Here is a 21,928-nt window from a genome sequence, read left to right on the forward strand (position 1 = left end):
TTGAACTGGGCTTCAGCTGTTGAATTCCATTCATGGTAAACATCATTAAAAGCCTTTGTTTTGATTTAATAAAATTAGAGTTCTCACCATCCGTGTCATTAAAATATTTCCTCTAAAAGATGATCACTACATTAATTCCTGAGGGATGCTGTTAAATGGCCACAGTTAACCCTGGAAAACTGTGCAAGTTGGAGTACATAGAGGTCACCTACCAATTCTATACTGTCAGCCACATTAACTGGAGAGCGGTGACATCTACAATGATAATGTATTTTCCAGACAACCATACTGTGGCTAAAGATGGAAAAAATTAAACATTTATATAACTATACAGTGGCAATTTAATTCTCCAAGGACTAGCACTGTGTCAGAGAATGCCGGCTGATAGGTATCATTTATTATTCTTATATTACAAAGAAATGTTTTTTCATTTCAATCAGGAAAAGGTTTCCTAAGATGCTCCTTGCAGTAAGAGATGGCTCAGGGAGTGAAAATGCTCATAATTGATTCCTGTCCTGTTGGAATGGTCTGAACAACATCTGTTAATTTTTTTTGTCACATTTTTTAGCAAAAAACAATCTTGAGGGAGTGCCAGATAGGATTTGACAGAGATTACATTTCTGACAAGGTTGTGCACTGCCTGCAGTGTGCATGAGGTAACAATGAGAATGAATTGAGAAGAATGGGCTGGAGTCAGACCTGGTCAGTAAAGTGACACTGGTGATAAATTTGGTTCAATATATTGGAACCAAATCTCCATCCGGTATGAACTGTTGGTGAAGAAAATTAGGTGGGAGAGATACAAAAGCACATATTGGAGTCAGGTGCCCAACTCCCATTGACCTTTAATGGGAATTGGGTGCTTATCACAGACTGTGCCTTTGCAGATCTCCCTCTTGGCTATTTCTTTGAGGGAAACTCAGTTTATTGTAACTTCCGGCTCTTGTTCATTAATATTTGTCACATATGGGAGTATCCTCATATTTATGCCATGCCAGGATTGTTCGCCATGCCCTGATTTGCAGAGCATTTAAACACATCTTAACTTTAAGCACATTAATAGTCCCATTGATTTCAGTGGGGCTACTCACATAGTTGGAGCTAAGCAGGGCCTAAGGGCTTGTCTACACTTAAAATGCACAGCTGCACTGCTTCAGTCTAGACACTACCTACGTACGCTAATGGAGGGATTCTCCCTTTGGTGTATATAATCCACCTCCCCAACAGGTGGTAGAATTCTTCCATTGAGCTTGTGCTGTTTACACAGGGACCTAGGCCAGCTATGCTATTCAGGGGTGTGGATTTTTCACATCCCTGAAAGATACAGTTATTCCAACCTAATTTTCTTGTGTGGACCAGGCCTAAGTGCTTTACTGGGTTGAGGTCTGCCCTCCCAAAACTTGTGGCTTGGTATTGCCATCTAGCTGGGTTTGAGTAAACACTCTCATGTGAGCAGGGGTTTTTAAATGGGAGGGAGGAAGCCCTCCTCTGTGGATCCTGTGATGGGGAGCAGAAGACCTAGCTATGTGCTCTGAGCCATATGCATTTACATGGTTACAGCCTGCGTCAAAATTTTGATCTGGATACTACATGGCTGAAGTATCCCTACACAGCCTGCTCCTTCTAAAACTGCTTATTCTGGTGTCTGGGATGCTGCTTCTCTACATCCTTTTCTGCTGATGGCATTTCACATATACTTAGAGAACTAACACACTGAGGGAGGGCCGTATTTAGATCTGGTGTAAGATAGGTACAGTTCCATTGGAGTCACCACTTACATCAGGTCTGACTTTGGTCCTGAATCCTTACTAACACTGGTGTAGTGGCTATTTTTAGAAGTGGGAGTACTCTAGACCAAGCATAGGACATTATTAGTAGTATTTATGTTGATATTATGCTAGCATTCCTGGGCTTGATGTGGGGCCATGGGCTGCTTCCACCGTCAGCTGCGTGTTTCAGAACATGGTTGGGCAAGTATTGTGGCTGTTCTAACTTTCTCCTGACGCCTGTCTCCTCTGGCATTCACAGCTTCCAAAAACTAGGCACCTGTGTGCGTGTGTTGCTGCTTCCAATTATAAAAAGGTGGGTACATGCTGTATAGTAACACATACCTGAGGCCCCATCTACTCTGCAGCTAAATGGACCTAAGTTCTGTTGTAAGGCCCCTGGATTCTGTGACATTCTGATGCAGTATGCTGGAAATTTTGCGGTGCTCTGTTTGGGGCTCTGAATCAACTATGAAAACGAATAACAGAACAGTCAGTGCTCAGTGCTCCTTGTGTTGTTGATTTTGAAATTCTCTTCCATTTATTCTGTGTTCTCTCCTTGGTATCAGTTTTCAGTGTGCCACAGAGTGACAACACGACTGCTTCAGGGGAGATCATAAGGGGAAAATTGGAGGCTTTGGCAGTTGGGCAGGGAACAATTGGGCTTTTGGCTCCTGCTGAGACACGTGGTCCATCTGGGAAGGTACCACTCAACATGAGTGTGGGTGGCAGAATCTGGCTCTCTGTTATGTGCCTACAGACACAATTTTGGTGCAGTTTTCAGAGTTCTCTATGTTTCCAATAATAATACAGAAAGATCAAAAATCTGAATTGGATACACTGGTTTTAGAATACTGTGACTCCCTTCACTACAATGGAGTAACTTGTGATTTCTGTGTGGTTAAATGAAATCAGAACCAGGCCCCAAGTATCTGGAATATAAACCTAGTCATCAGTTTAGTGGGAACTCTCCTGAACCAGTAAACAATTTAGGATTGGTGATCTAGGCAAGAAGCTGAATTTTACATAAGTATTCTAGAGCTATAAGCAGTCTGCCTTACTATTTCCATTTCTGGCAGCTGCACAAACAATACCTCTTCATCAGGCAGGGAAGTGGCCTAGCTAAACATGGATGGAGAAACCATCTAGGTAATCAAGGAATCCCTTTTCCTGGTCAAAAGGGCTTTGGAACATGTCCTGCCCTAGGGCAGACTGAGGTGGACATAAAGGCAGACTGACCGATCAGAAGTCTGTTTTCCCAGAGGAATGAATGGAATCTTGCCTGGAAAGTCGTCAGCGTGGTTGTAGAATAGCAGCAACAAGAGTTCAGGCACAAAATTATTAATTTTTGTAGCAGATACTAAAAAAGAAGGTAAGGGTGAGGAAAGTTGTCAGAAGCTCACTCATTCATCAGGGGCTGTACCTTGTCCTGATACTTAGGCTGCAGAAAATGATCAAGAAAATCAAGGTAATTAGACTACAATAATAATAGTCGTTCTCACAGGGTTCGTGAGACATCCAAAGGGTTCAGGAGTCTTCCTTATCCACTCTGGGTAACTCTTGATCTGCTGATATGAGATCCTGGTTGGCATAAGCCCCTATGGCCTATGAAACATCTTGATATCAAGGATGCTTCTGAAAATTAGGAGCTTCTAACAAGATACCGGTTGCTATCCTGTAGGCCTAATGAACTTTAACCTTTAAAATACTCTACTGGGTTTAGGATTGTTTCTTTTTCTGGGGTTTTGATGAGAGATGGGGATTAGTGGGGTCTTGTTTAAGCACACCTTGATCCTTGAGATTTTAGATTTCCTGCAGGAAGGTGTAAACAAAATTTGATCCAAGCTTCTACCTATAGTGTTCTCGGAGAGGCAAACTTCTGAACTCTCTCACTCAGCATTCTTAAGCCTGGGCAAAAGCTTACAGCCTGATCATTAAAGTCACTAGCAAAACTCTCATTGAAATCAGTGGGGACAGAATTAAGACCTTTGTTAATAAATTCTGTCCTTACCAAGCAGTTCTGTGCTGGCACAACGTGTCCATAACCTGAAAAGCTGTCTTCGCAGCTGTAGATGAAACCCTCTACCACGGAACACCTGTTGGCACTCTTAGCAGGTGGAAGGCATGGGCTGGTTGGCCGTTCTGGGTCGGGAAGGACTTTGCATCCCCATGCTGGTAGGTAGCTGACCTCCATGCTGGCTGTGAATATGTTAGCGTGATTAGGTGTATTGGGTAAGGACACAGGATCCACACTAAAGGGTCCATTGGCTGGGAACCTGCTGCTGAGGGACAAAGACCTTCTACTCCAGCTCACAAGTAGGAGTAGTGACTGCGGAGGGCTAAGGATCCAGTTGCCTGCCTGTAACTTGGGGGGAAATTTCATCACTCTCTTCCAGTCCCTGTGCAAAATAGCTTCATAAAGCCCAGTTGCTCTAGCTTTAGATAGAATTCAGGAGTGCCATCACATAGGCCAAATACAATTGTGGGAGGCATGGGGTGTGCAAAGTGCAGCCCTCTGTGTCTATGGGGGAAGCTGCACTCAGGAGGGATTAATCCCTGGATGACATGCATGCAGTGCAATGACACCACTGTGTCCCCCTCCCTCCTTGGGAGTTTTGTGTGTGTGGAGAAAGGGGGGGTGGGAGGTCACCTTTTAGTTCTGGCGGGGCTCTGTAGGAAGGTTGCTGCTGAGAGGTGCTGAATCAGAACATTTGCTAGTTATCCTGGCCCTGCCCTGCTTTGTACTCTTAATCCTCAGCTGATGCAAGGGAGTCAGGTCCATGATATTATTAAACTCCTCCTGGTTTGTTTGTTTGTTAAAATGAAATGTGTTACCTGAATTACCTGACAGTGTCCCTTTATTTGTGTGGCTTTGGGCCCTGAAGAGTTGAGAGGTGCTGAGCATGCACTACTCTGCTAGAAGGCAGTGCCTTTCCCCCTTTCCTTTCTTTGGAAATCATGTAGGTGTCCCACAGAGAAGCATCACCTCTAAAATGGCAGATCCTAGTGTCAAAGGTAGCAGCATGTGGTCAGAAATATTATCCTGAGCTCTGCTGCTTGGCATATTTTAGAAGTCGGAAGCATGCCCAGTCCCTCTTTACCTCATGATCTTAATTATTGATTATAAATTCATCAGTTGAAAAGACTGCTTTAATTGCTGTAATATGCACCCAATTTGGAGTTCATTACTACACTGAATTGTTTTCCTTTTCCTCCTAATTGATACCAAATGGAACATACAGGAACACACACACTACCGTTTCTTTGCCTTTCATGACTGAATTTACCTACTGCAGTTTAATCATTTGTTTATTTCTGGAGATGCAGGGCTTTACAATTAGTTTACTCAACATATTTATTTATCAGTTCTTTCATCAATTGAACTTGCACGTAGCAGATTTGTTTGGGAAAACAAGGTTTTGAAGAAACTGATTCCTTTTACACCTAACTGCTATTGCACCTTTGATATAACAATGTGCTGTAGAATGCAAGCCATACATATTCTGGACCTAATTCACCATTGCATCACTCCAGTTTTATTCCAGGGTACTGGTGTAAACCTCTAATGAAGGTGCACATCAGCTACATCGATGTGTCAACTCAGTATATGAAGCGCTGGTGGAAATCACAATTTCCACTGGTGGTGTAAACTTCTAATAGAGTTTGTGTGGAAATTGTGATTTCCACCAATGCTTCATATACTGAGTTTGAAATATCAGGGTAGCTACTGGTGCAAAAAGCCCAGTCGAGAAAAGGCCTCAATCAAACAATGGCAGGTTAGAATGCTAGTGGCAGAATGTTTTTTTTTTAAATTTTGAAACTTCTTAACTTGCATTCCTCCCAGCCTCTCAGCAAAGCGGGAAATTCTTGGTGTGGAATATCTTCTGACATTTCAAGGCAGTGTGGTGCTCTGTTCCATAAATGGTAGCATGGACCAGATGTTCATAGAGTAATTGAAAATTCCATTTTATCAGAATAGCATTTGCTGTCAAAAAGTTTTATCTTTACTTCAACAAAGAGGTTGATTAGATCCCGAAGGACCTGAATTAGCATCTTTGAGGCTAGATATACTGTTTTGCAATTCATGTAGTTATTTCTCCCCTGGTTTTGCTCATTCAGAGTCTTTTTTTTTTTTTTTAATGCCTTCGTCCTCTTGCAAACATATTGGTTGCAAAAGTGTGTGTGTATAGAGAGAAATATTTAGATCTCTTCAGTTACTTTTTCCTCACCTTTTTGTGAGCCAGAAGTATACATGTATTTTAAAAACGTAAGCCGTAGAAACACTTGCTTATCTAGAAACAAAAGTGTAACTGACTACTTCAAATATTTATTTATGTTCGCCAGCAACAGAGACTTCAAACTTATCTGAATTCCCATTCGTGGTCAATATTTTTAACATCTGTTGTACGAAACAATGCCTTCCCTAAAGAAGCAATGATTCATTGTTTATCATAAAAATAGAATCTGAGGAGAAAATTAGAATAATCGCACACACATCATAAAAAGCTCGTGGTAGAAATAACAATAGCAATAATAGAAAAGCTTTAAAAATCAAGGTGAAGGGGTTTTGATAAACTGCTTTGTGTCACTCATGTATCTTCAGAGAACTGATTCTAAAAGCAACACTTTTATTTTACTAGTACCAAATCAGCAGCAAAGATTGGCAGAAAATATCATCTTTAAGGGCCTGATCCTGCAGGCATGTATGTGTGGGTAGTTAATTGGGTCTGATTTTCATTTACACTGGGAGCGTCAAGGGATCTTTGAGTGGGAATTAATTAAATTTTTATTCTCAATTTAAGGCCCCCTTTCCACTGCCAAAGCATTGTAAAGGGGCATTAGTGTAGATAAGTTACTCACATGCATAAGTATTTGCAGGATTAGATCCTATTCTGTTCTATACACGTTCTTATACTGTGCTCATTTCCATAGTATCTCAGAGCACCTTCCAGTAGTGCATTAAGCAACTTGACTAACATTTATAATTGGAAATATATATATAGCTGACATAACTTGTTGATTCTGGTCCTTGTTTCAAACAGACGTTTTTTACCAGGGAGTCCTTTTTGTACTGCAAAACGCCAGTTAATGTCATCTGTTTTTGTACCCGTATGAAGATTCGAGTGATATAGTCTAGGACTTTGGATGTAGAGGCACTGCTGCATTAAAAAAACAAAAACAAAAAAAATCCCACCTGTTTAAAAAATCTACTCTCTATATTCATATATGCTGTATAAGAAATGAAATCTAAGACTCCTGGTTCAATGGCAGTATATCCCTTATGATGGATAACAGCTGGAAGATCTCTTTACCGTGTAGTATCAATTATTATAGTGGTTCTGATTTATGTATTATTACATTGATCATTTAGTAAAAGAGCTTAAATACAAGCTCAGTGGTATAGCGACAATGCATTTAGGCTAGCTTGGAAGGAGCAGTCCATCTTGTGAATGAATTATTAAACCCAGGAAGAAGTGATTGTGTAACGTGGTCACACTGAGTTTTAGAATAAGAAGGGGAGTTGGTTGTTGTTTTTGCACCTTTTAAATTATTGCCTATTGAGCATCCAAAAGTACAGTGTTAGTGAAAGCCTTCAGCATGCCTCACTGGAGTAATGCTGAAGGGAGCTAGCATGTATTGTGAATGGCTGATGTGACGATGCTGGTTTTGTAGTTAGTGGAAAATTGTGTGTACGTTTCTCCCAACTGCCTACTATCCTTTTGTGAAAAAGGCTAATGTTGCGTCCACATCCTGCAGGCTTCGGATACAGGGAACCAAACTGGAAACTCAGATTGTTAAAGGACTGCAACTCCTCACTTGATAACCTGAAAAGATAGAGCTGGGCAGCAGGATCAGGTCATCCCCAGTTGTTGGGCTGTAAAGTATTTAACTTCTGCTGCAACAGGCCAGGGTGGCAGTCATTTGGGGTGGCATTCATTTAATGTGCCAGTGATCTGTGCACAAGGCGCATGGGCAGTATCTGAGGCTTACCAGCAGTTGATCTCAAAGGTAGTGGAAGAATTAGTAGACACTAGAGAATCCTGCGGGCGGTAGAGTTGTTTGCAGGCATTAGTGGATCCTCTGTGTTACTACTTTCTTAGCTTTGTAGATTTAGTAGCTTTTAAATTTCCACATGTACAGTTTGATTAAACCCTGCACTGAAACATGGTGTCAAATGAAGAAAAGGAGATACTGAAATATCTATAGAAAGATATAAAAACAAATCAGATTTTAAAGCAACATAGTAAACAATAAACAGGTTTGTATCCCACTTTCTTTGCATAACAAGCCATATCTTATGTTCTGGGCTTTCTGGAAGGCTTTCCTCAGTTTTCAACCTTATGAATATCTCTTTCACTAAAATCAATCAATCCAAGGTCATAGAAGTTAGATCTTGTAGATAATTGAGCCCATTTTCCTATATGTGCAGGAAATAGTCCTCCAGATGTGAACATACTGGTGATTTTTTCCGTCTGTTAAAGGTCACTTGCAAAGGAAAATTGAAACTTGGGTTTGTGCCTTTTTTTTTGTTCCTTAGTGATGTATGTGAAAGTTTGTGTGGTTTCTTAGTTAACATTTTTCTCCCTTTTGTTTTTTTAAATAAAAATGTAGGTGTTGTCCAACTTATTTTTTAGAATGATTCTCTGGAGAGCTCTGAATTGGAGAGAGAGAAAGGGAGCAAAACTTAAATGAGAGGGGTAGTGATTTTTGTTCAAATGGTTTAAACCCATTTGTTTTGTGTTTGTTTTAGTTAATATCTATTTAACTCAAGTTCCTATGTAGAGTTTGAAGAAAAGATCTCTCTGTTACAGTCCAGTTAACCTTTTCTCTGGGTCCTCCAAGTCATCCTTTTGCAAAAATCATGAAGATAAGACTTGGTATTTCTAAGATAAGCAAACAACTTGTGGCTTCGTTCTCAATCATAAACAAGCCAGAAAGTGCACATACCCATTTTTTCCCCTTTCCCAGTCACCTAGAAGGAAAATATTAACTCATTCAATCTATCACAACAATGAGGTGTGGTAATGGTTAAAGTAATCTGTTTCATATTTAGCAGTAGGGTAGGTGTATGAATAAAAACTAACCTTCTGCTAGCACAGCAAGTGAGCACTTCCTGATCTTAGACTGTAATCAATCTACATAGCTAATGAGTTTGAAAACAGACTGAACTGCTGGGGCTGGCACGAGGAAACTTACATTACAAACCAACCATCTCTTATTAACCTTTTGTGTTTCCTTCATGACACTAATTAGAACCAAATAAAACTACCACGTGTGGATCGCTATGTTAAAATACAATTTTCAAAGGAAATATGATCAACTCCAGAGCTCCCAATTGCAAGGCCTTTCCCTTTAATTATGATTGAGGGTGGCTATGCTGCTGTTTAACGGAGGCTCATATGATGAATGCTGTAATGTTGCTGTAATTAAAATGGGAGAGAAAAAATGTCATTGGAACCTGTATAATTTACAGATGTCTCTACATTCCAGTGGTGCAGCAGCACAAAGTGTTGCATTTGAGGGATTAAAATTTATTCTAATTAAAATCGCCAGATTGACTAGGCAACAGGTGACTTACGGAACCCGGGCAGCATGCTCTTTGGGTGAGAAATCACTCTGAAATCAGTGAACTTTACAAAGCTGTTTGTTATGCTACTAAACAAGAGAATGTGTACTTACCATGGCAACCTGCATCAATTTTGCTGCCGCAGTAAAATACAGAACGCTTTATTAAAGGAATAATCACTATAGATGGTGGGACTGAGCTGCAGCCGCTCCTGATGTTCAGTACATAATATCACAGTGCTGGTAGTTAAAGACCAGAGTTCTGTCCGCCAACCAGTCACTATCAAGTTAAACCACTTTCTGGCTTATGTAATACTGCGCTGCAGTGGGGTGAAACTCCATCATGGTCTGGAAAAGGATTAAGAGTCTATTAATTATGGCACAGGTACAATAGATGTACCTAAATTAATTGCTTCTCAGGCAGAGAGGTGGGAGTGGGAGGCATCAGGTGATAACTTAATGGAGTCCTGGGCCTCATAAAAGGCGAGAGAGTTCATTTTGAAGGGAGGAACCACAGGGAGCAGAGAGACACTATGAAGTGGCCTGAGCCAGCAGCTGCAAGAGAGCAGAGACCTCAGAGAGGCTCATTCTGATGGGCCAGCGCTCAAGGCTGGAGCTGTGGGAGAAGACTCTGGAGTAGCTGAAGGAGGAGGTTGAAGGAGGAGCTCAGAGAAGGGTAGATTTGTTGAGAGATTCTTATTACTGCTTTGAGCTATTAGGTGCCTCTCAGCAGGACTGAATTATGTGCAGAGATACATGACCTGCAGGTGGTGCTAGAGATGCAGAATCCTGCAACATCATGCCTTGAAGCGTGATGGTGAGTGTGCTCCATAACATGTACCCACAAAGTCTGCTGATAATGTTGATGCAACTCTGTACAGACATCTCAGTATGAGAATAACATCACGTTCCGCAGTGTTCCATCTGTGAGTTACATCACACTCCACTCTAAGGTGCCACAAGTACTCCTTCTCTTTTTACTCCACTGAGGGGCACTGAATGTTCTCTTGGTCATACACATAGAAAACTGATGCATCCAATGAAGTGAGCTGTAGCTCACGAAAGCTTATGCTCAAATAAATTGGTTAGTCTCTAAGGTGCCACAAGTACTCCTTTTCTTTTTATAGAAAACTCTATCACCTTCATTATGGGTCTGTGTAGAGATCAGGCCATAGATATTCAATACAAATAAGTATCCTTATGTCCTCAGTTGTGGGAGAATGCCCCACATCACCCTTACCCTGGATCAGGTCTCCAAAGACTTATGGCTTTGACCAATATGATTAAAAACACTTTCAGCTGTCAGCCACCATAGTCCCATAACCACAAGAGCTAACATACTGTCCACACGGACAATAGAAAGTTGGATGCCCAAGAGCTAAATACTGTCTGATCAGAACAGCCATCAACAGCTGAAGTGACGCCATGGCCAGTAACAGCCTTTCATTCCACAAGGCTTTATTTTTGTCATGGTCACTTGGGTGTAAATCTGATGTTTGGTTTTATTCCCCATGGCAAAACTGGTACAGTAAGCAAGTGTAGCAGAGAAAAATCATGGACTCTGCCTGGTTCAGGGTTCTTTAAAGTTAAAATATTTCCATTATAAACAAATTTGTAGAGAAGAACAAATGCACCTTCATTGGATAAATAAACAAGAATCTGCAATATTCTGAAATAATATATGTCAAAAATGTTGCGATTTACAATGGGGTTACTGCTGAGGGGAACTGTACCGCTGAGCTCGTATTTAAGTTTAGAGCCCTGCACATCCAAAATTTGTAGCCACATCCAATCTGCAAAAATGGTCCATAGATATAAAGTGGATATCTGTGGATTTGCAAGGCTCTACTTAAGCTGTTTTACTAAATGATCTATGTAACAATATAAAAATCAGAACTGCTGTAATTGACACTACACAGTAAAGAGAGTGTCCAGCTTTTATCCATCTTAAAGGATATGCTGCCACTCAAGTGGGAGTCTTAGATTTATTTCTTATACAGCATATATGAATATAAGATAGATGGTTTTAAACAGGTCACAGAATTATGAAAAACATGTGAAGCCTTTAGTCACTGTGTATTCAGCAGGGTGGATTTGATTTAAATCCAATTGATTTAAATCACTAGTCAGGAAAGCTCGATTTAATCATGGATTTCTACATAAAAGTGCATTCTTGTTGCTTGTTATAACCTTAATACCGGTACATATTCTTCACAGGTAGAGGAACTTCATTAAAATATTTTCAAACTGGGTCTCTCTTACGGCCTGCTGCCATTATAGTTTTTCCCTTCTACTGAGAGAATGGTATGGTGGATCTCAAATCAAAGAAGGCTACACTCAGAGCTCAAGACTTCTGGAATATGCTGCTCAAACAGTTTCACTTTTGTTCCTACTGCCTGTCCTTCCCTTCTCACATTTATCTCCAGACTTCTTCTCCTTGTCCAGATCTGTTCCGCCCCAACAATCTTCTATTCATTGAACTTTTTGAAACTTTGCACTTTTAGAGAGAGGTAAGGGATTGACTCTGTGTACACAAATCTGCAAAGGGACAATAAGGTTGAGGTCTGTTATTTCTCACCTCTATCTATCTATTTATTTATTTAAAAACATTTTTGCTGTTAACAAGCATGTTGTCTCTGGAGACACAAATCCACAGTCTGAGAACTGCAAAACTAAGCATCTCTGATGGTATCTTCTAGACTGAGCACTAAGTCCCGTTGGGTAGATAGAAAGATTAACTAAATAATCTATACAGAAGCCCCTGGAACCGTATAAGTTTGGGTCCCTAATCCATGAACTATTGGAACTCATTTACAAAACTTTTCTTAAACATTACATGAATATATTGTCTCCTACTATAGAATTAGAATTTATAATCCCTATTCCATGATGAAATATCTTTGAGCTATAATGTATCTTAATTAAAACTATCTTTAAATAGGTTTTTTCCTCAAAAAGCATTTTATCAAAAAAATCTGATTTAAATTAAAAAAAAAAAATCCAATTTATTTATTTATTTATAAATAATTGATTTTTATCCACCCTGGTTTTCAGGCAAATCTCTCGTTGAATTCAATGACAGAAGTTTACCTGAGTAAGGGCTCTAGGATCTGGAGTTCTTAAATCAGTGGATACAACACTGCCTGGGAATCAGAAGGCCTGGATTCTATTTGTGTTCTGTCACTGATTTGCTATGTTACATTGGCCATGACATTTCACTGCTCAGTGCCTCTGTTTCCATTCTCACCATTTGTCTATTTAGATTATGAATTCTTTTGAATAGGGACTCTCTCTCATTAGGTATTGGTAGAGTGGGTAGCATAAGGGGCCCCTGATTTTGGTTGGGGCTTGGAAGGCCATAGTACAAATAACAGTGCTCTAGGACTTCGGTACTTCCTGTACATTTCCCCGCTTTTAAGCCCAAGCATCTTCCTGTGTTTATTTTTAGGGTGAATATCCTCTGTACATTTTTCCTTACCTGTTTTTTTTTACCTTCTGCCTTTATACAGTAGCAGTTGCTGCTTGCAGAATGACTGAACTGCTTAACGAGCTTCTTAAGCCAATGCCATGTTTTGGTGTTTCAACCTCGGCTATAGAAGGCTGCAAGTGGCAGGCAGTGACTTGAATTCACCACTCTGCAGCTTCACCTTTAGTCTGGTCTGAATACATAAAACTGGAATTACACAGTGATGCATCAAGCTCTAGATCTCTGCCAAATACCTCACCAAATATGGAAATTGCCAAGTGTGTGGTTTTGCATTTTGTGCAAGTGGAGCAACGTTGTGGAAAAATCTCTCCTCGCTTGTGTGAATTCCCATTGGAAAAGTAGAGAAGTGAATGGAAAAAAATGACACAAATAATCTCTTCAATTTAAACAGTAGGAGACGAAAATTGCTTGGATACGCTGTAACAGGAGAAAAATTGTTCTACCGGCCTTGTTTGGCGCTCTTTGTCTTATAAGAGCATAACTCACGTTTGGCTGCGGATCATTTAGCTAGGCCATCAAGTGCACAATCTGTCTGGCGCTCTGCTGTTTCCAATTCTAAACCCTTGGTCTCAAATCATCTTGTGATAATTTGTCTTTTGAGGTTTCAAAATTCAGATAGGACTAAGGAAAGAGGCTACAGATTTCCCTGCAATGCAGTTGGCGGGGCACTTCCCAAGGTGTGCTGGGGATGAGTGTTGTGGGGCTACAGTCTGAGTGTTAAGGTGCAAGGTATAGAGAATGAGATCCATTGTCTGATTCTGCGAGGTACTGAGCATCCTCAGCCCCCAGTTAATGGGAGCTGAGGGTGCAGAGCACTTTGCAAGATGAAGCTCTCTCTTTAAGGAAGATTGTATTGTTGGGATACATTGGCTAAACAGAAGAGTGCCTTAGTGTGGCTTAGGTTTTTCAGTTGTATATTAAAAGGAAACGTTGTTTTAGTTGAAATTAAGTGACTTATCACAGAGCAATAAAGGATCTAGATTGTTGTTTTCTCGAGGAGTTTAAGGGAATTAGATGCCCTAATCCCATTGAAATATGAGAGGTGGGTACTTACTCTGGTTCCTTTGAATATTCCAGTCTCATTGAAGAGCCTATAGATGTCTGTCAAAATGCACCATGCTGCATGCTTCCCCTGTTGACTGCAGCACATAATGTTACGGTATTGCATACATTATATGATCGGCAGCAACTCATGCCTTAAAATTCTTCTCTCTCCTTTGTTCCTGTTTTAATGATCTGCTTGGATTTCACTGCTTTTGACATGTATGGATACAAGAGAGTGAACACCCCCTGTGTGAGTGGAGTGGAAGGTACTGCCCTCACTTGCTTGCTCACCTCTGTTCCCTCCAATTAGCTGCTTTAGTACTGAAACCAATTCTGATCCAGTGGAGGAGCCCTGTGATTTGTTATAGAAAAAAAAATCTTTCTCAATTCAAATCAGCTGCTTCTGGGTCAGAGGATACAGCTCTGTGAGAAGCTATAAAAGAGGTATCTCATGTTTGGAAGAGGAGAATTTGGCTAGAAGACTGAAGCTGAAACCTAATACAACAGTAAATCAGAAAAGGCCATGGAGCCACAAGCACTACTGTGAGTGCTAGGTAAATTACTAAACTGTATAAATAGCTTTGTATAAATAGCTATAGTATTGGATGCTATATATGTATTGGACTTTCATTTATTTGCTATTTTTCACTATTTGAGTTTGCCTGCTGAGTTATTTGTGTCACTGACAGTTGTGCTCACCAGAACACTTCAATTGAATCACAGCGTGGGTTTTGATACTTCATTCTGCCTAGCTTTTTTGGTTTCCTTAAACTAAGTTCAGAAACCATGTTAAGGGGACTAAAGGCTGTACAGACTCTACCTTGCAACTCCCTCAAGTTTGGTTTTCATGTTCTGCATTTGTTCTGCCGTGTGCTGCTTCTGAAATGATTCTCTGTTTAATTTTGGTTCTGCAGACTTATTGATTTATAGACCTTATTTACTTTGCAATAGAGCTCGTCTCTGTGGAATTCTATGAGCCACATGTTAACCCAGCAGTCTAAACTATTCGACACAAATTGAATTTGTCTGTCTTGTTTCAAAGTTTTGTTGCCCTCCAGTGTTGCTGTTAACACATGTAACCATGCCCATATCAAACTCATTTATGTGCAAGGGAAACACAAATGGTCCTGGTACCAGCCTTTTGTTGTAGTTCATTTGTGACATCATTCCGCCTTGAGCTATTTCATTTCATGGACAGTTTCATGTCTCATAAGAAATGTTTAACTCCTGTCATCAACTCCCCATTCAGCACACTACTGTACTTTAGTAAACCATTCTGTCTTGTGGTGGAAAGCAGTATCAAATGCTCTCTTGAAATCGAGTGGAAATCCTGTCCTTATTTCACCCTCCCTCTCTGTCTCTTTAATTGGGAATATATTTATGCAGGTATTTATATGCAACAGTCATCACTGTAGCATCTGGGAACTTCACGTTAATTAAAAATATGCAATTAAAATGAAAAATTCCACCCATACAGGGTAGTCAAATGACCTCTGCCACTTTAGTCCAAACTCTCCGCTCACTGCTTGGTAGATCTCTCTACGTTATGATTAGAAAATTTCTTCAGAAGCCCTCGCTGAATAGATATACCTTGCACTGGTTCCTGAAGGCTGTCATTCAGTAACTCGGGCAAACAATCAGAAAATGAAAGTTTCATAAGTGAAGGTCCCCTACTGAAAACACCTTGCAACCATTCCTAGACCATTCTACCCCAGGAACTGACAGCAGCAGAAGCTTCTGGGTGTGATTACAGTTGGTGGCTTTGCTCTGTAAAACACTATATGGTTTGTCTTGTAGCTGCTTTACTTAGGATCTGATTGAAAGCCCACTGAAATCAAAGGCAGTGTTTCCATTGACATAATTGGATTTGTATTAGGCCCTTAGAAGCCACTAATACATTTCTTCTCCCTATGTACCATCTTAACATTGCTATCAGTCAGAGGGCCCCAGCTGACAATCTTCTAAACTACTGGAGCAGATTTCTGAGGAGTTTGATAAATTCTCCATCACTTAGAGGCTTTAAGTCAAGTTTGGATGTAATTCTAAAAAATATGCCTAGTTCCACCATAAACTATTGAGTGTGGTTCAATGGCCTGTGTTACGCTGAGGGTCAAGCTAGGTGATCTTATTTATCCCTTCTGGGCTTACATACCATCAGTCTATAAAATGGTTGATTATTCAGGATACTGTGTAAGGTAGAGTAGTTTGTAAAGGAAGAATGTAGCTCAGGCAATGTTAATCGCCATGGTGGGACTTGCACAGGATGAGCAATTTTTCCAGTAACTCTGTCCCAGACCACCTAGAAATGCACTTCCCCCATCCAAATCTGCTCTTCCTTTCTGAACTCACAAAGGCTGTCTCTCACTGAATTGTACATGCCTGAATGTTGAGCAATCTTTTCCATTATTAGAGTTTCCAGTCCCCCTCATCTACAACTGAGGAGGACGTTTTTAAAGGCCTCTAATTTCCTGGAGCTTCCCTTTTTTAGCTTTATTTCAAAATGGCAAGTAAACCCTCTAGTCAGTTGTTCCTACCCCTGTGCTCAGGGAGCTACCAGACATTGTTGCCAAAGGCTTTCCTATTTGCTATGCTCCAGCCTTCAGGATTCTGGGGTGTAATTTGTCTGGGCCTGGTGCTTTCAACTTTCAACAGTTCTAATTGCTTGATTATCTGTGCTGATGTAGTTGTTAAGCCTGTTATAACTTTGTCCCTCCAAACATGGGAAATGTATCTCTGTCTTCAGAGATGCTATTTTTGTGACTACCGAGGATAAGGATGAGAAGGTGCTGTATGCTTTTAGTCCTGCAATATTATTAACCTCATTTGTTGTAACTTTTCAGCTCCCGTCTCCAGGTCCTTGTTGCCTTTGTGCCTTTATGTATCTGTATTTAAAGAACTTACTGCTTCCAGTCCTTTGTTCTTTCATTTTATTTACCCCTCCAGCCTTCATTATCCTTTTTGATTCATTTAATTGCCTGCATTTCTTTTTATCACCCTCTTCCTTTTCATTTTAGGTGCCCAACTGGCTGCTACCATTCTCCACAATCACTCAAAGCCTCATTCATCCACGGAGGTCTCTTGCATTCCTTGTGCATTTCTTCCTAAATGACACACAAAACATTAGTGCATTAGCATCCTGATTCCAAGAACAGTCTCCATCCTCTCTTCTCTCGTTTCCCCCCTTGTGGCTCATCCAATTTAATTAATTATACTTAGTATATTACACATCCTGTCAAAATTTTTCCTTTCCAAGGTTTAATGGTTTTTTAATTCTAATGTATGCTGCATGTGTAAGTGTTTTTGAAATGAAGAGAGTGCACAATGGCAGCGACAGCCTTGCATCTGTGCGCCACAGACAGGGAGGAGGCATGAGGTAGGTTCCCTGAAGAGATTCTTAAGCAGAATTTCCACAGGACCATGTTTGCTGCTTTGGAAGTGGCAGCCCTATCACTAAACACAAAGGGAAAATCAGGCTGGCATCACACACAGGAACATGTGCAAACTTAAAATATTCACCAGCAGTAAAGGTAAACTCCTTCCCAGCGAGGGTTGTATTCCTGCCTCTCCTGGAGTGTGGTAGATAGCATTAAAATGCCTGCTGATTCACTTGGAGCCTTGCCTGCATGGGGAATGCAGGATAAGGGGCTGTGGTGAGCTTGAATATAATGAAGCTTACACTTGGTTAAAGGAGGAGTGTAATTGAAAGTCTCAAATTACACCAGTTTACTTCAGTGCTGTTTCATTCCTTTACAGCAGTGCTGCAATCTGGATATGATGGAAGCCAGCCTAAGTAACTAGCAGTGTTTAGGACTTGCATTAGGACTCTGGCTTGCTGGTCTTCGGTCTCCGGTGGTGCTTAAAGGGTTTGGTCAGAAAGGTGACTCAGTCTGAATAACTTTGTGGGGTTCCATATTTATTAACTCTGTAATTCCAGATCAAATCTGTTCAGTGCAAAAGATGTTTTTCTAGCTTTCAGTGTTGCATATTGCTTGGAATCTGAAAGTTGAGCTGGATTCTGTCTGCCTCTTACACCTTCACCAGAAATAACGATGCTGTCCTTGGAACTTATCTGATGTTTCTGTGAAGTATGTGCAAGGCCAAATAGAGTCTATCTTGCCCTCCCATAGCTGGATTGGTGCTCCATGGTTAAACTTATCAGCAATAACTTGAATTCACACTGGGAGGTGAGATATTGAGTGAGAAGATCACCTTGCTGACCATAACCCATTTTAATCCTGGATGTTGGAGGTCATTAACATCTACCCTCTTTTCTCCCCATTGCTATTGAAATTGAAGGAAGGCACTTGTGTGGCAGATCCCAAGCAGTGCTGTGCTGACTGAGCAGGCAAGAGCTTGTGTGCTGGTCCTAAAATCTGAAGCACAGTAAGAAGAAGTCAGGAACCCATATTTTGGTGTTAGAGAAAATTCTGCTAGTAGTAGAATTAAAGGTTCCTCTGTGTGTGTGTTTGTGTGTGAGAGGAGGATTGGAATTAGGCATGGGGGGTGTGATGGGTTGGATCACAGACTTGGGACTGCCACCTGATGTGCCAAGAGTACTTCTGCTCCTGCTTTTCTGCCCTGTCAGCTTAGGACTTCAGTGCCCTGTCTGGTTTGAGCCAGACCTGCTAGCCTCCTGCAAACCCGGACCTAGATCTGAACCACATCCCATATTAGCTGTAGGCTTAACTGAAAGCAGCTTACAGAAGTGTGCCTGTCTTAAACACTCAGATGCCCAATTCCCAATGGGGTCCAAACCTCAAATAAATCAGTTTTACCCTGTATAAACTCATAAATTGTTTGCCCTCTATAACACTGATAGAGAGAGATGCACAGCTGTTTGCCCCCCCAGGTATTAATACATACTCTGGGTTAATTAATAAGTAGAGTGATTTTATTAAATACAGAAAGTAGGATTTAAGTGGTTCCAAGTAGTAACAGACCGAACAAGGTGAATTACCAAGCAAAATAAAACAAAACACAACACACAAGTCTATGTCTAATCAAACTGAATTCAGATAAAAACCTCACCAGTTCCAGTAAGCACTCTTTTACAGACTAGCTTCCTTCTAGTCTGGGTCCAGCAAGCACTCACATCCCCTGTAGTTACTGTCCTTTGTTCCAGTTTTTTTCAGGTATCCTTGGGGGTTGAGAAGCTATCTTCTTAACCAGCTGAAGAGAAAATGGAGGGGTCTCCCATGGGCTTAAATAGACTTTCTCTTGTGGATGGAGACCCCCTTCTCTCTCCTATGCAAAGTCCAGCTCCAAGATGGAGTTCTGGAGTCACCTTGGCAAGTCACATGTCCATGCATGGCTCATAGTTTTTACAGGCAGAAGCCATTGCCCTGTATGGTATCTTGAATGTCTCCAGGAAGACTTCTTATGTGGATTGGAGCAGTCCAAGATGCATTGTTCCTTACGTGCTTCTTGATGGGCACTTAACTTTGCGAATTCCTTTCTCCAGGAACTCACCAAATGCTCGGCTAAGATTATTTAGAAATCAAGCCAGTACACGGCCAGTATTCATAACGTTGAATACAAAAATGGTACATGCATACAAATAGGATTAATAGATTCAGTAGATCATAACCTTTACAGAGATATGTTACATGGCATATGTAGCATAGAACATATTCCAATTATGTCATATATATCCATAAGCATATTTCCATAAAGCCTTATGAGGGGCATCATCGCAGGGGGAACCAGCGGAGATCTAGATTCGAGACAGTCTTCTCTCCTTACTTAGGCTGGTCTTCCTCTACCCAGGAGATGGCATCTATTACAAATGTTTTTGGACCTCGGTAGTTGAAGGGAGATGGACTTTGGGATTGGTTAGTTTTTGTTCTGATAAAGGAGAACTGAGAGTCCAAGAAAGGAGGAAAAACGAAAAATTGAACTTTGAGGGCCAGACTCTCAAATGGTGTCAATTGGTGTAGTTCTGTTGACTTCAGTAGGGCTATGTCAGTTGACACCAGCTGAGGATCTAGTCAGAGAAATAAGCAAGACCTAGTACAGTGTGGTGACCAGGAAGACTTGAATCTGCAATACCCCCTTACTGCTGTTGCAATCAAAGGTCAGCACATATATTGTTTTCTTCTTCATGGATTTAAAAAAGTAGCACCACCTTAGGTTTGATCTCAGTCCAGTAGTGCTGCGCATTTCGGACATCAGAACGATAGTACAGTATATAGTTTCCGAATGACAGGTTCCTTGTGGGAAACTTTCACCATCTGGGTGTTGGGGAGCTACAAAAGTCACTGTGGAGCCAACTGTTTTCCTCAGAATATTTACACAAATTATGAAAATGTGATTGTTTTTCATTTCTTTTGTTCAGTCATTTCCCCATACCTCTCTGGTTTACAGCATGAAACCGATTAGTTAATTTAGCTCTTCTGAATGTATGATCAGCAGAGAGGGATTGCACCAAGGCTACTGGGAGATGAGCTTGTGACATCGGTAAAGTAATTTCCCCTGGATTTGTATTAAGGTCTCAGGTTTGACCTATGACGACATACTGCTTTATATGTATATTTAGATGATATGATGGCATACTATTAATTTACGAGGATAAGCTCAATTGCTAGAACTAATCGTCTGCTGAATTTAATGGGCCAGCTTCCCAGTCCTTTCAGTGTCCTTTGCACTGCTCTGGAGACAGAATACATCTGCACTGAAAAAAAACGCCAAACCTGTGGCAGCAAGTCTGGGATTCCTCTTCCTGGACTTCAGAGCCCGAGCTCCAGCCCAAGCCAGAATGTCTACAGGGCTGTTTTCAGTGCTGTAGTGTGAGCCTGAGTCTGAAGACCTGGGCTCTGAGACTTGCTGCCATGTGTGTGTGGTAGTGGTGTTGATTTTTTATTTTTTTGCAATGTAGATATACCCAAAGAGGCCATAAAGCCAGCCAAACCAGCCAGCTGAGGATTTTCACTGGCATAGGGGTATCCCTAGGGGCAGACAGAGCTTGCATCCCTCTTTTTAGCCCCCAGAGTAAAAGATGTGGCTGGGGAAAGAGGGCATGCCAGAATGCCCTTGTGCTCTAGTGATTCCCAATGCCAGTACGGACCCTGGGGCCTGCTGGAAGTGGGCACAGTTTAGAGCAGCTTATGTCAAACTGGCCCCAGAATCAGAAAGCTGCAAATTTTTTTTGTGCCACCTCCCTTCAGCTGCATGTAGGGCTTACGGGATGCAGCTGAGAATCTGGGAAAGTGTATTTACGCTCAATATTCCCCTTCAATTTTCCACTAGTGTGAAAAATAGAGACTGTATTAGTCACAAAACAAAGGGGTTAAAGCAAAAGAATAGGAAAGGAATAGTACAAAACCAACACAATCACCTTGTCTGGAGTAGTGTAGGGCTAGGGTAATGGCAGGGAAAAGCAGGGCCTAACAGTTTCAGTAACAGAGGATTCCCCCAGTACTGCTCAAGAGTGGGAAATTCCCCATTATGCTGGGAGCCCTGCCAGCTTTCTTTGGAGTTCAGAGCTATGTGTTTCTAACAAGTACAAAGAGCTTCTCATAATGTTTTGCCTCGTGGGTACGTATATGATTAATTCCATGCAAGCATTACTGGTGCACTAATAGTTCTGGAGGTCCTAAAACTGAAAAAGGAAACACATTTGGCTCATACTTCATACACAATCACTTACACTTAAGCTATTGATAGCTGATTGGGATCTGTAGACTGTTGGGTTGGTGCCACTGGGTTTCTAAGCATATTCAGTGGCTGGAACAGACAGCTAGGCTGTAGGTTTTGGCAAGCTGTGGGTCTCGTTAGTCAGGCTGACAGTATCTGACACTAGAGATTCCCATCCACTAGGATGAAGCTCACTTCCCTAGGCTTTGGCTGATGTCCCAACTATATTTACATGAAGGACAACAGAGGACCAGTGTTAGATAAAAACTAAGTTTCCAGTAGGCAGGCCGTTGAATGTTCTATTGAATACTGTTTTTTGATTATTTGGATAATAATGAAGTTTAATAATGTCCTTGAAAAATGTGAGGAACGGTTGTTATTTTATACTAAGTATGCAAAGCTGTGTTTCATCTTTGGTGTGGGAGTAATTTAT

At 41.0% G+C, this 21,928-nt stretch overlaps 1 protein-coding gene across 6 annotated transcripts in view; it reads left to right on the plus strand.

Moving 5' to 3' along the window:
- Window positions 1-21,928, plus strand: part of PCDH19 (protocadherin 19) — a 113,216-nt gene that overhangs the window by 67,128 nt on the left and 24,160 nt on the right. The window contains exon 6 of one of the 6 annotated variants that reach the window (XM_073360850.1): window positions 2,029-2,082. The exons of the other annotated variants lie outside the window; for them this stretch is intronic. Within the exon in view, the coding sequence (XP_073216951.1) occupies window positions 2,029-2,042 (14 nt within the window). The 3' untranslated portion in view covers window positions 2,043-2,082. The remainder of the gene's footprint in view (window positions 1-2,028; window positions 2,083-21,928) is intronic. 6 annotated transcript variants of the gene reach the window in all.

The sequence above is a fragment of the Lepidochelys kempii genome, chromosome 9 (assembly GCF_965140265.1).
Source record: "Lepidochelys kempii isolate rLepKem1 chromosome 9, rLepKem1.hap2, whole genome shotgun sequence".
Taxonomy (NCBI): domain Eukaryota; kingdom Metazoa; phylum Chordata; order Testudines; family Cheloniidae; genus Lepidochelys; species Lepidochelys kempii.